Source organism: Pimephales promelas, chromosome 20, assembly GCF_988280905.1.
Source record: "Pimephales promelas chromosome 20, fPimPro1.hap1.1, whole genome shotgun sequence".
In the NCBI taxonomy this organism is placed as follows: domain Eukaryota; kingdom Metazoa; phylum Chordata; class Actinopteri; order Cypriniformes; family Leuciscidae; genus Pimephales; species Pimephales promelas.
In genome coordinates this window covers 22,155,823-22,171,385 of record NC_142788.1, presented here as the reverse complement: position 1 = coordinate 22,171,385, position 15,563 = coordinate 22,155,823, and the positions used below count along the sequence as shown (strand labels likewise).

Here is a 15,563-nt window from a genome sequence, read left to right as displayed (position 1 = left end):
TGCATCACAGGAGTAAAGAATAAATAAATACAAATATTAAAATAGAAAACAGTTTTTTATATATATATATATATATATATATATATATATTTCATAACATTACACAATATTTTACCATATTTTGACCAAATAAATGCAGCCTTGGTGAACATAAGCTCTTCTTTTAAAAACATTTTAAAAAACCTTAAAAAAAACATTTAAAAAATGTAAACAATAACTACATTTCGAAACTAAATAAATTCTAAAGAATTAAATAAAATGTCTTTACAAATTGATTATTTGCATTTTTATTTTTGAATTAATACATTGACAAATTCTTTTTAATTAAATAAATACATTTATTTTAAGTGACACTCCTAGTCTTCCATGGCATATAGACATATGACTAAACTACCAGACATGAAAGTCCAAATCTTTAAAACACATCATATGGAAATATGTTTAAATGTGTATCTAGGTATTGGTTATGTAACTGTGGCTACAATTATTTATGAATGAATACAATGCAAAAGAAAAACAACATATAAAGACTTCAAATTAACGGTTACCAAATGATGTAACTGTGTTGCTATGGATACTAACGTGGGTTGGGGATTCCCAGTTGCCTCACAGGTGAGTGTGATGTCATCTGCTGAAAAGGTGGTGATAGACTCTGGCTGGGCAGTGATCACTGGGGGGGTTTTCACTGCGGAGAGAGTGCATCACACTCAAAACATTCAATTACCCTGTACATTTCTGCAAACTGTAGCGTTAGCAAAGCAACACCCTTAAAATAGGATAGACATTCCAAAAAGCTATAACAGCTCATTTGTTAGTAGCTTAAGATGTGGATGATACTAGGCATATTAGTCACAGGAGTTAAGCAGCCTTTTCCGTTGACCTGCTGTAATCACAATATTCAAAACAACTTGATCCGCAGCGCCGCTGACTTCAGTTAAGTTTCCCACTAAACCTCAACAATGTTCTGAAGCAGGTGCCTCTGAATCTCCCCAACACACTCACTCGATTAGTTCCAGGAAACGGAATTTCGTCCATATCATTAGAAACTCCCAAGTGAAAAGATGGAAATGAAGAGTGCGGTATAAAGCATGCAGAGACCCGAGATGTTCTCTAAGTGTCTGTTGTTTTACGGATGAGTGGCCCGTGAAAGAATTGGAGAGCAGGAAGAAAATTAGACTTGAGGAGTGAATAAGAGAGGCAGACAGCGAGAGCATAAAGCATTAGTGATGTAATCTACTGACAGAGTCACTGAGGCTATAAACAAGTGCTTATACTGCACACATAACAACACTGATGTCTGGGAATGGTTACAGTGATCCCTTACTATGCAGCTTATACCCTCATCCATCCATCTATCTATCTGTCTGTCTATCTGTCTATAAGAAGAAGAAAAAAAACAGATTAATAAGGAAAATGTTCAAAAATGAAAGTAATCCTTGGTGATGGACCATTTTATGGGCCATTAACCATTTTAACTGGGAGGGATGGCCACCCCTCACCCATCAACCAAAGATAATCAATTTTAAAAGACTCCTATCTTAATGCACCCTCAATTTAAGAAAAAAAGATTCCCACACTTCTAAATATATCAAACAAATATCTCAGCTGATCAGTTTGGGCTGTTTGCTGCAGGCTGTGTGCCGTTAGTGGAATGAGTCTGGGAAATGTTAGTGGAGTAGAGTCAGTACATGCATAAACATATGCTGGAAATACTCACAGTGTCTTATTTTGTCTGTCCATTTAGTCAGCGGGAGGAAAAAAAAAATATTTTTAGTTTACAGTACAGTAATGCACACCAACAGCATGCACTTATATTGTACACACCACACACAAACACATACACATAGATTGTCTAGAATGACCATTATTCCTATAAGTAAAGCTAATTACAACTCTCAACATCTAACCCTAATGAGGATTAGATGTTTACTGTATTTGCAGGGGCATTTTTAGAGGTATAGCAAGTGCACATAAACACACATTTATTCTGTGTTATATATTTATTTTCTAATTTGATTTCTTTTTTTATCTCTTAACCATCACAGTAACTTTCTTGCATCTTTAGATTTTTATCAAGACATTTTTTTGTTGTTGACATCAGGTTTTACTATCCTCGTGACAACATTTGCTCCAACTGTGAAGGCAAAACCGAACCCCCCACCACCACCTAAGATTGTATTAACCCTAAAACCTTATTCTGGACAAATGTGGGCAAAATAGTTTTGATTTATTTTTAAAAAATACTTCCCTTGATCTGAGCGGTACAAGACTTGGCTACTTTTCCTCCTGAACACACACAATTTTTTTTTTTGACTCAATTTTACAATGTTAAGTGGGTGGGAAAAAAAAACCTCCTTAATCTTGTATTTGGGTCAAAAATGGGCACCCATAGAAATGAATGGGAAAAATTGTTATTTAGAGCATTCTAAAAAAGCCAAAATAAGACACAAGGTGAAAGCAAAGTCACTTCATCTTTAGGTTTTAGCTCTAAGAACTTATTGGAATGATATTTTAATTTAAAAAATATTTTTAATAAAAATAAAAATAAAATAAATACAACTACATAGTAATTCATTTGCATATAAATAATTTACATAGAAAATATGGTACTTTTTGAAGTAAATAAATTCAAAAATACCCTCAAAATAAAAACAAAACACCATAAATGGATAGACAAAACTTTATCGAAGACAGTGATATAACATTTATAATAAATAAAAATTAGGATCATACCCGAGTCCTCTGTGCCCACATTTGTCCACAATTACAGGATTAAGGGCTATAAAGTGAATACGGTTTGAGGGCTACGGCTTTTTTTTTTAACCAAAATGTTATGATTTCACTGTTTGAGGTGAAACAAAGAAAACACGCGATGCCAACTCAGACACCTGGACTGTAGTTCAGCTGGCCAACAAGAGGCACACTAGAGATAACAAGATGCTGGCAAAGCAGAGCTAAATTAAACTCCCTCCCTAGCTATTTTCTTTCCTTTGACTTCAACCACCCTTTGCAAGACTGCTTGATACTGCAGTCCCAACAACTTAATAAGAAAACAAACGCGCTGAATGTCTGAAAACTGCAATACGGGAGGGAGAGAGGAAAAGAACGTTAGCATATTGTGGGCCGGACGCGGTCAGACTGTGTGTGTGCTGGCTGAACATTTTAATGTGGGTGTGTTATCGACCTCAATGATCACATCCATCGTGGCTATGTTTCCCATTTAAAGGTCACTAATTAAAAGTCAAGAGAAATCGTGACATTTTAATGCAGATCTAACTTTTCACTGACATCTCATTATGGTGAATTTCTGTTGTGTAGTTTTCATAATCCTGTCTTTTTCCTCTTCTTCTTTGTGTGTCTGTGTGTGTGTAGGAGCGGGAAATAGAGATGCTCTGTTACACTGATACATGGCTGCAATCTTAAATTGCAGATGTACAATAATAGCAACAAACCTAGTGCTGTTAACAGCTTTAGGATGCTTGTAGCAGCTGCTGTTTTTACAGTTCCTGCTCAAGTGGGTTTCAATCACTGTGCGCTTGACTGTCCTTTCCAATCAGGCCAGTACTAGGCATTCAGGTCAATAGTATAATCAATTGAGCAATTAAACTCGCTTATAACTGCTGATTCTGCACTTTTTAAGTCACATACACCTAATAATAAGCCATAGCAAACATTATAATACCGCAAAAATCAATGCAAAAAACAAACAAAATAAACACGCGCACACACACTCGCCATGCGCTTACATATGTAATGTAATGTCAAATCCTGTACTCACATTTGGATGGGATGTTGATCATGGTGTCCCCGGGCCTTGGAGCCACAGACAGCAGGAGGAGAGGGAGCAGGAGAGCAGCACATCGCTCCCTGCTGCCCACCTGCTGTAGTGACGTGGCAGGCATTGCACCTGCTGGCAGGCACAAACACAAAGGGCCAGAAAATCTCAAATTATCCCAATCAGAGAAGAGCAGTCTTCACCGTTTCTTCTTTCAGTATGTTTCTCTCAGGTCCACACCCTCCTGATGCACTCTCACTGCAAGAGAAGAGGGAGACAGAGAGTGTGATGAAGGAAGGGCGGACCCACATGCGTAGAGGGAAAAAAAAACACTCAGACATCCAACATGGCCCAGGACCGAGGGAGCCAGAAGAGCCAGAGAGAGGGGTGGAGTTGGGAAATTAAGGTGCATGATATGTTGTGGAAATATTGTAAAGATGCAATGGTGACATGGTGAAGTGATCATTTCAGGTGACAATACCATGGTACACAATGACTATTATAAAAATGTCATGTACCATACTATTAACAGTGCATTGTACTCCAATACCATGGTAGTCCAACAACTATGGTAGTACCATGGTACTTTTTGTTAGTTAATATTCAAATAATAATAACAACAGTAATAGAAGAGCTTTTCAAACTTTTTCTATAGCTTGCCCTACATTCAAATGTTTATGCTTTATATGTAGTTATCAGTCATAAAATGAACATATTCTGCATCAGCTAAATCTTCTATATCACGTCACTACAATATTTAGTGTGGCTAATTAAGTCTGACTTAATTGAAAACAGAATACAATACATTCAGTCAATTTTATAGATGAAGTGAGCATGTGTAGTACCACATGGCAAAGTGTCCTTAATTCAAGCTCAGATCAACTGTGACCTCAAAGCAATTTACTCAATGAATTTCCGCAGCAAGATCTCAGAAGATCTTAATGGTCATGCCATTAATGGATAATGATGAATGGAGGCCGGTGCAAGCAAAAAGATGAATATGAAACAATATCTGGGTCTTTTGAGGAGCCCTTTTTAATGGAAAAGATATGCATCTATTAGAGCAGCTATCGCTCACGCCACAGGCTTCTGAGCTACGCTGCAGGAGGAGTTCTCCATCTGTACCTGGGCCTGCCAAATGACACCACAAAGACCTGCATGTGCAGCTCCATTTATCAGCACTATCACTGGATCAAGCTATCGTCTTTTTTCATTCACTTGCCTTATCACAATACAGTACAAAACGGAGCTCCCCAAGGACTTGTGATAAAAACTTAAGACAGAGAATGGGGATGGAACAAAATAAGAAACGGGAGGTGGATATTTTTGTTAGCTCGTGTAGAGCGTGTCTGACAGCAGCTGGCAGCTATGCATATCTTTAGCTGGGCACCACTGTACCCTACTGGTGCCAAGCCCTGCAGCTGAGTGACCTTGGAGCCGAGGGAAAGGTTGAAGGAGGAGTAAAGCACAAGGCTCAGACTTGCATGAATTTCCAAGAGGTTTGTGAAGGTCTATGCTGGTCTAGCTGGCAGAAAAGCACCACAGGGCTGGATCACAGTCCCACAAGTCCCCTGAGAAAACATCTTTGGCGGTCGCCAGACTCGCCATCCTGGCTCTTTCCAGCTACCTCTGCTGCCCCTAGTGGCAGACCCCTTAACATGCATGAAAAAAAATCCCAAGTAGGGCTTGCTGCATCCTGCGGTGCACATCCAACACCGCCCACATCCAAGTGTGATGTTAGAAGCCACGCCCATATCTAATACGTCACCTTGTGACTCCCCATCCCGTCCCATAAACCCGATTTGTTGTATGTAGGTTTCTGATTGAAAGGTTTTTTTTTTGTTTTTTGTTGTTAGGTGTAACGGTAAGTTTAGAGTGCGTTTCAGTGTGGTCTGTCATAAAGACAAATATAAGTAGAAAACGAAAAAGAGTTAGACATTTAGGTTTAAGGTCCTTGCACACTGAGTTTGCCTTTTTCCGTATTCGTCATTCGGTGGCTGTGAATTGTCAAAATAACTAACAAAATGCTTGCTATGGATGCGAACACAGAAAATCAAACCCATTCTGAATTTGTTTATGAAGAACGAAAGTTTCGGAGGCATTGTGTAAACCTGATTGACCCAACGTGAGGTCGCATTTATTTTTTAACTTGCGAAAATTTCAGACAAGAATATCGGACTTAAGTCTTCTCGATTCTTCTTCCTGTTTCACAGTTAATGAGGAACAGTTCATTTCATTTGTTAAGGTTACAGTGATGGGTAGGTTTCTGCAGGGCGGATTTTCCGCTGAACTGGTTTGACGTATTTGGACATGGGCGTGGCTTTTGATGTCACACTTGGATGTGGGCCGGGTTAGATGTTTAATGTAGGCTGCAGCGAAACGCTTCTCGAAAATCTATACGATTTTGTGAAAAATAAATAAAATTTTTATTAAAATTTTGTCACAAATGTACGGCCACAAAAATGTCAGCAAAATTATGAGATTACACCCTCAAGTGTTTTTAAGATTACTTTCAGTTATGTACAAACTGTGGAAATGACAATGCACAATGAAATATTGGTTATCAGCCAATATTTGTAAATAAACTTAAATTAAAAACTGATATGTTAGCAATAATATCATACATTGTTTATGCTGGTGAAAATTTCTTGGTCGAAAATCTTCCTGTTTAAACTAGTTAAGAAGCCTGACCCGACAATACCAGCACCCAAAATACAGGATACCATGCTGGTCTTTAAAACCAAGAAAAACAACTGTAGGAGGACTAATATTTAATGGAAAATTTTATAGCAACTGGAACGTTTGAGTCAGCATCTGAGCCCACATAATGTTACTTACAGGTCACATATAGACGATCATACACATAATGTTGGTGTAGCGCCACAATCTCAGATTACGTGGCTTATTAAGCACAGTCACCTCTTATATGAAATACAAGAGTCACCTCATATCAGCGCTGTGCCTGCAAATCTCTTGGTGAAAGCAAGAGGAGAGAAAAAAAGAGGAGTGGAAGGGGTGAAAGAAGATGACAGCCAAGACAGTAATCCATTCCTCCATTAAATCACATAGATGCCCAAATCAATCAGGCACCTTTCATCCTCTAGACTCAGAGATATTAGTATTAACCGATCGAAGGGGGAGGGGGATGTGTAAGCAGCCAATTAGATGCCAGGTAAGCCTCCGTTGGCCTTTAACAAATGCCATCAAATGAGGATGAATCAAGTCGGGCCTTCATTGGATTTCATTGGCACTGAGAGGTGCTGAGCGTAGTCCGATTAGGCCTGTCACACTTCTGCTCCGAAGGGAGCCAGCCGCCAATCAAATAAGTACCCAGTAACATGTGATCAAGCAGTTCCCGCTAACTAGGTGACCAAGTCAGGCATGACTGGCTTGCAGAGAATAGAGCAGAAAAGGAGGGGTTTATAGTGTGTGGAACTGAAGGGGAGTGTCTCATTTCCATGAAATGAGCTCCAGGCACTACTTGAACCCCAACGTGCTGATAAGAACCATGTCTATCACGGCTTACATGGCCTCTATTGCTGATGTGAGAGAGATTGACAATGGTCAGGGTCTCTCAGCGCTGCTGTGCAGCTGTTGTTGATAGTATCTAATCCTGTCACCTGCCTCATTACCTAAGGTCGTAGACTAAACGTCACTGATTCCCTGTAGCGGACGGGAACCGAAGGCAATTATGTAGTTTCCGTAGAACAGATGTGCATGCTAAAAAAAAAAAACTAAAAAAAAACAATATAGTCATAATAAACATACCATGCTTTCAGCGACGCTGAGAATTGATGCAGCATTCCACATAAACAAACTCTGTAATGTCAACCCTGAGGCAACTGAAAAACAAACAATTATCTTTGCGAAATGGAGCATAACACTTCACTCACAGTGAATTTCAGTGAAATGTGAATGATATCATCACAGAAAATTATTGTTTTGGATGTAATCACAGCAAAGGTTATGTGGATCACAGCTTCTAAAAATGACAATTTTTAAGCTTCTAAACACAAGAACATTCAAACAAGAAAATGGCAGTTCTTATGTGTTATATAGTCATCAGTGGACCAACTTGGAGCTGAAAGCTAAACTTCTTCCCTTATCATTATTTCGGTCATGTCAGAGATTATAGTGGGATTCTAGAAGAGTAAATCCTGCTCTTATTTGATCCTAAGGTTATCCAAAAACAGTTATTTTAAATGGCAATAAAATAAAATAAAAATGTTTACTGTTTTTTGATCAAATAAATGAAGCCTTTGTGAGCCTTTCTTTCAAACAAAATTCTTTTAACATTGACAAATTTTTACAGACCGCAAATTTCGTTACAGTAGTATATATTAATATTGGGCCAATATCTACAACATAAATAACCACACATTGTTTGAGAGGATGTAGTAAAAGCGCCAGTTACAAACAAAGAGTCTTTCACCAAGTAAAGCATGTCCCTGGATCAACATCTTTGTTGATTCTGGAACAATATTCAAATCAACCTATCAAATTTGAGGGATAGGTTTACGGTTAATGTCAAGTTTAGGCTTACAAGCAGGGTTAGGTGCTTCAACATCAGTGTTATTCACCTATCATTTCCCTCAGATTTTAGGGATAAGTTATGGGTAGAGTTAGGTTTATTAAGTATGGTGATAGGGTTAGAACTCTATTTTTGAACAGGATTGTTGTTCCAGGGTCAACAAAAGATCACAACGACCTCTGATTATACATGCTACAAGAAAAACCAGCAGGAGACCATGTAGACTTCACTGTTCTGAGATGTAATATCCCTTATCTGTTCTAAAATCATCTACTGCTTGCATAATTATTTCCCCTGCACCCTCAAGCAACTAGTGAGAATGTATTTCTAGAACACATTTAAAATTAGACAAAGTGCAAATATTAATCTACATACAGGCGCTTTCTTCAAACAATACCCTGCGTTCTGCCGTGCCGTTTTCCTAAACCACGGTATTGCACTAAGAGTGTTTATCCAGTGAAAGTCGTCTGTACAGTTTGTGTTTATAAGGGCTGGGCTCTGTCAAGCCTCCTCTTTAAATATTTACCACCTCCAACTGTGAGGATGCACGTCAAAGACTGAAGGAGAGAGAGAGAGAGATGTGGAATAAATGAATACATGCTTGCCCTCCACCCTCAAGACCTCCCTGAGGGTCTGTCTGTCTGGAAAGCTGAGCGACGGACAGCAACACAAAAAGAAGGACAGGAAAAAAAGAGGGGGAGGAGATAGGTGACTGAAGGTAATGGGAAAAAAGAGGAGTGGCAGAAGACAAGGAGACATAGAGGGGGGGCAGTAATTTGCAGAGACCCCCTGCAGGGTAAATTATTTATAGCCTGGCCTTCCCTACCGATACAATTTGCCCTGAATTCACCTAAATTCATAATTCATATCAGTTTGTTCACCATATATTTGGTCCGGGACCAGATTTTCCCTCTCTGTGCACACAAACGTCACTGTGTCTGGATGTTTTTAAAGACCAACATCCTATTTGCATGAACCTGTTGCAGGTAACTCAAGGGTTAAGTGCATAAAGCGAGGTAGAGCAAAAATAATACTGATCCCTGATTCAAGCAGACAAGCTCCACCCAACAGAGTGCATGGAATGCTAGATCAAGGATTACATTGATCCCATTATGCTCCGACGATAGTAGTGAAAGCAACAATTATTGCTCACAAATAAAAAGTCAATATTCCATTGAGAACATGCAATGTTCGTCTTTTAAACATGCGCACTAGTGTTTCCTGCACAGTAGTGAATCTAAGCCGCTGTTTTTGAATTTTATACAGCAAAAGAAATCATATTTACCCGAGTTGTGACTGAGTTCGCGGGCTGTATTGAATGTGATGGAGTAAAAAAGAATGTGAATCGTGATTTAATTGGCAAGAAATGTCTTTCAATTTTCAAAGTGCCTCTTTCCCAACATTTGTTTTATTATTCTTAAAAGCTATTTATGATTGCAACAATAGTGTTTTTTGCTGTGGGTTTATGAGGTAAAACTTTAGAAAAGTGATCATCGATATCTTCAATTCAAAAACCCAGATGACTCCAATTTGTTTAGAGCAGACATCCGTCATTCAAGCTAAGCTTACAGTATACAAGTAGTTGTTTAGTCTGGCCGATGGTGGCATGGTTATGCAATATTGGAATTTGTAAGCAAGGGATTTTCCGGACTGATGCTGTATATGTACCTTATGCTGTATTAGCAATGGTTTTCGATCATAAGACTCAGACATTGTGATTTCTTTTATTAGTGACGAGTGGTTTCTTGATCTATTCTGATTGGACCACAATGTTTCTATAGTAGTTCTACAGTAACACTATTTTGATGGCCCCCTTTAGACAATTCTGTTGACTCCAAATAACACTGCACCTAGTGTACATGTCGATCAACTCCATTTTAGAATTAGTAAAGTATTAGTAGACAGTCTGCTTAATATCTTAAAACACTTTATTTTGATGTTCCCCCAACAGTCATCCTCTGACTATAAGTAACTTGGCAAGTACATTACTTAAAGGTATAGCGAAAGATTTTCTTTTTCCGGGTGGATAGCCTATACTATTGGTCCACCTATGTGTCAATCATTCTGGTGATATGTTTACGTAAGGCCATCGTACGTGCTCGTCCCTATGTAGTTTTCGCTTTCTGCGCATGCCCACTTTCAGGTGTATTATGTGTGATGAGTTACAGTTTCAGCCATTCCTTTGAAAATGGTTGAGGGTCGAAAGAGAAAAAAAATATAGAAAGTCTATGATAAGAAGAGAAAAACCGCAGAATATAGAAACAAGATCAGAGTGATTTTGGGTGAATATTTCACATGCTGGCGTGCGCTAAAAGCACAGGACTGATGCCGCAGTCGCGAAGATTCTACTAGACAGGTAAAGTTTTTCATGCTATTTGGAGAAATCCATTTAAAATCACTGCTAGTAAAAGTTAATGTAATGATTAGCGATGCTAGCCCTGGCACAAGTCATGCACCTAGTGGACACGCTAAACATCTCAATTTGTCTAAAGTAGCCTTATGACTAAATGGCAAATGGTATCACGCTGAAATATTATAAAACCTTGTGTGTTCATTTTCGATAATTCCAATGTGTTAACCATAGTATTTATTACACAGATACCGAGTCCTTGGTCACTCAATCGATCAGTATAATAAGTAAATAAAACACGGAAGGGTATTTGTCATTTTGTCTTGCATGAATGTTTTTGAGTTAGTTTATAATTTGCAACATAATTTGCACATGTTTAATAGGCTTTCTCTCTTGGGAGCAAATAGAGTGTTGCGCATGTGCATTTTTTTTAAAAATTGGAGAGGGCGGGTCTTCTCTAAAATTCGGAAAGATCCTCTGGTATACCTTTAATCTACTAACCCTAACCATCAGTGCAAGTTACCGATTTGGATCAGTCTGACGAATCCTCCCATGAACTGATGAATGATTACTCACTGAATCAACATCTGACATATTACTGAACTCCAAGTTATTATCGAAATTAAGTTTTGAGAGTATAGGAATCTATGTCTATACAATGTTTTTCTTTTGTAATAAAGGATTACTTCTACATTATAGTACAGGACGGATGGTGACTCCCCCTTACAGCAAAAATATAATTCATAGGATACACTGTAGGGTGTACAAACAGAGCATTCAAAACTACAAACTACAGAGGATAGGATATTATTTCTCTCTCCCTTTTATAAAAGGATGAACAGGTCTCTTTGACTTCACATCCCCTGACACGAAACACTTTCTTCACCGACGGACACAAGCACACACTCCTCTTTGCCTGGCTTTGGACGGTTCTAAAGTGCACCCAGATCACCACACTGCTGACTTGAGGCAATATTTCTCTGCTTTATTGACTTGACATCGTATGCGGTTTACCCAAGGGTCCCCCTGTGTGGATGTGGCCTCTCATCTTCATAAAGGCCTCTGATGTGCGCAGACAGCACCGGAGCGCACAGGAGAGCAGAGTCGCCCTAACCACCTGACAACTGACCTGTGTTTTAGATCGCTACTGATGCAATGTTTGCGGAACACCGAGTGCAAGACCGGCAGAGCTTTTTTACCCGTAATTATTCTGGTTCTTGTTTTCTAAAAACCCTCGCTCATGCTTCCCCCTCACTGTTTATCTGGGTTAAGGGTTAATATCAGAGACACAGAAAGCTGTAGAAAATAAAGGTTGTCAGAGGGGCTAACGCCCACTTGCTTCATCCACGTTACCATGGCAACGGGGTCTCCACAGCATCTACTCCACACATGGACATACAAATTCAGTTATTCACACGCATGCATGCACACACACACACACACGATCAAGCTTGCAACGCACTATAAATGAATGTATCTGATCCTTCGCAGTTTGCAAGATATTATGCTCTTCTATCCACACTCAATGTCAACAAGGAAAATCATCCATGAAAAAAAATCCCTCCCGTTGTCTTTTTCCATGTTACATGAGACAGTAGCCATCAGGTTTATTTATTTATTGATGTTTTTTTCCCTTAAGACACAATAAAAACAGAGGGAATAAAAGACTTGGTGAATAATTCAAGTTAAGAAGTGTGTTCATTAAGACGAGAAATGTGGAAAAGGGGGTATAGAGATTTCTAACAGAGCTTGAGGGGGGAAGGGAAAGAGAGGAGAGATTGAGGGAGGGACGGAGATGTCTCAAGATCAAAGGAGATTCTGATTGAATAATGATATTAAAAATTAATCTGATGGTTATACAAAGAGAGCAAGAGAAATGTGGGAACATAGTGTCTAGAAAATTATGACAACAATTAGGGAAAAAAATTAACTTCAATTTTATCCAGCCGACAGCAACATGTGCAGCTCCATATGGCATAGCTGCAGTGTCACTTGGCTTGTTAATGAACATGTACACAAAGATAAAGTCAGACATCATTTATTATTCTTAGTTACATTTATATAGCGCTTTTCTCATATAGACTCAAAGCACTTCACATTGTAAGATATCTGTCTGTCTGTCTACCTAATTTCTATTGCACTTGCGAATCTGGGATACTTGAATTGAGCCATGGATTAAAATCAAGCGGCTTTGCATGTTGTTTAGGGAAAAGTAAATTGATGTGAGCATCCAAATTAAAAGGTGCACCACTGGTTTGAAACAAACGCCCACAGATTCACTGGCACAGATTCTTAGTGTCTCTGAACTCGAAATGGGCCATATTCACTTTGTTAGTGTCATTCACAATGACATACTAAGCTTGTGGAACACCAGCGTTCATTAAAGAAACACCTCTGGTGCTTTGGGATGATGCATGACATGCACACTTGGCCAGTCACCCAATTACAAATTTCACCCTATTCCGACAAGCCAAATCAACAACGACGACTAATCTCCATAGACATGAAGATATTCTACTCTAAAGAGGTAATTAATATGACAAATGTTGCTTACAGAGCTCATGGAGTGACATGCTAGCATGGGACAGATGTATGTGGTGAGGTCTAAACGCATAAAAGGCTACCGTAAGTCAATATTCGCTCTGGTAAATGTAGCAATCATAGCATTATGAAATTAAGCGGAAAACCCATTACCACTGACCTTCTTTCTCTCTCCCCCCTCGGTCGCCCCTTTTGTCAGGCACTGCTACTTTCTTGCCCCGCAGTACATAGACACTCTCTCAATTGACTAAATTCAGAGCCACGACTTTGACCTTCACTTTTGATTTTTCTCTTCTGATATACAAACCGGTTCTTTCCACCTGACTTGGGTCTCAATGCAGGATTCCAGTTCACGGGTATACTGTGTCAAAGGGGTCAAGATTGAACTGATGAGATAGGTGAGGGCATATAGAGAAATGGTCTCGAGCGCTGTATGGCAGACAGATAGGATAGACACATCCTGCTCTACACTGACATACCTTCAATGGGGCATTTGACCCATTCAAAGAGCCAATATCAGACAGGGATAAGGGATAATGGCGTAAGGCTTTTTTCAAATACAAATTGTAAAACAGTATGTAATATATGCTATAAAATATACAAAGAATAAAACATGTATTCAAAAACATGAAAAATAGTTAAAATAAACCTAGCATGGGCATTTTATAACAAGGAATTCATACATGAATAGTAAAGTCTACAACCTTGCTAAACTCTGAAAAGCATAATTATGCACAACAATAACATTTGACCAAGCCAAAACAGCATGTCACAGCAACGCAACACAGAGGATAATTAAGGCCAGCACATCTCAAACCCCAGCAGCTCAATTAGGCCTTAATAAGGCCTGGACCACACAATTGCACGGAAGCATATCATTAGCATGCCACATGCTGTTGCTGGCTTACATCTGAGGGTCCTACATCTGATGGAGACGGGGTACAGGCTGTCAGTAAGTGTGCATGAGTGTGCGTGGAGGTGTTACAGGTCCCTTGGGCCCAGTGATAAGTGGAGAGCACTGGGGGGAGCGCAGCTGTCGAGGGGTTGTGTGACACGCGGGGCATGTCAGCCGCTCCCGAGGGGAAACGCACACGCACCCCACACCCTCATCATACCCAGACTGATGGACAGCCCGTCCACACCATCAGCTGTGACATTACACTGCAAAACACGCTTTACCATGACAGATACCACCCACTACAAGGCCTCATATCAAAGTAGCTCAACAGGGTGCTAACAACACAAAGATCGCTGGTTTGATTCCCAGGGAACAAGCATAATAAAATACAAATGCATATGCAAATGTTTGGCAACCGAATGAGTAGAAAAATAAAGAAACACACACATACATATACATATATATACATATTACATTACATATATATATATATACATATTTAAACATACACACACACACACATATAGTATATATACACATACATACACAGACTATATATATATATATATATATATATATATGCACACACACAACTTTTATGCAAGATGTGATTAATCGATTTATGTGTGTGTGTGTGTATATACTGTATACTATATATACAGTATGTGTGTTGTATGTTTAAATATGTATGTGTATGTAAATATATATACACACATATATAATATACAGTATATACACACACACGTAAATCGATTAATCGCATCTTGCATAAAAGGTGTGTGTATATATATATATATATATATAGACACACCACTATTATTTAAGATGCGATTCATCGATTTACATGTGTGTGTATATATAATATAATGTGTATATAATCTATATATATAATATTTATGCATGAATTGGATAAATGCATGAATTTCACATGGATTGGTCAGCTAAATGGATAGCCACTCCACAAACTCACTCCACTGGTTGCCATGTTTGTCTGCAGTGCACAAACAAGTAATATTTTGATAGTTCCACGGTTTGCACTGTAAAAGATACACTACCTTTAAAGTGTCTACCAAATAAATAAACAAGCCTAAATTCAGTTAAAGTACTTCCCCTCATCCTGTATACAGGAAAAGACTCAGCAAAGTAGTTAAGTCCATTAGTCTATTCAGCAATCTTTAAGGCTATCAGCCATCTCTGCTTTGGATTATTCATGATGCCCTCGCGACTTGTTGTCTCGTTACCTAAAGAGCCTGATGTCTTTACTTCTTTCTTATGCAGAGAATGGGAAAAAATTGGTAGGTGAATTCTAGGCTACACCTAATCTGCGCTACTCCTCTCTTCTCTTATGGAAATGAGAAGTATTGACAGGACAAGGTCAGCCCTGCTTTAGTATTCCACAGGATTTGCATTCAGAGGCAGCGGCCTTGCCTCATCTGTGAAGTGGCATTAATACAGCTGACTAAAGTGA

The 15,563-nt window shown here is 38.9% G+C and overlaps 1 protein-coding gene across 6 annotated transcripts in view; it reads right to left on the bottom strand.

Annotated features, from left to right (window-relative positions):
- l1cama (L1 cell adhesion molecule, paralog a) overlaps positions 1-15,563 on the bottom strand; it is a 52,324-nt gene that overhangs the window by 16,460 nt on the left and 20,301 nt on the right. For 3 of the 6 annotated variants that reach the window (XM_039651847.2, XM_039651849.2, XM_039651848.2), the window contains exons 2-4: positions 3,779-4,033; positions 1,718-1,732; positions 583-685 (exon numbers count right to left, since the gene is read on the bottom strand). In XM_039651847.2, the coding sequence (XP_039507781.2) occupies positions 583-685; positions 1,718-1,732; positions 3,779-3,902 (242 nt within the window). In that variant the 5' untranslated portion in view covers positions 3,903-4,033. The remainder of the gene's footprint in view (positions 1-582; positions 686-1,717; positions 1,733-3,778; positions 4,034-15,563) is intronic. The other 3 variants (XM_089124278.1, XM_089124280.1, XM_089124279.1) reach the window with 1 other exon arrangement.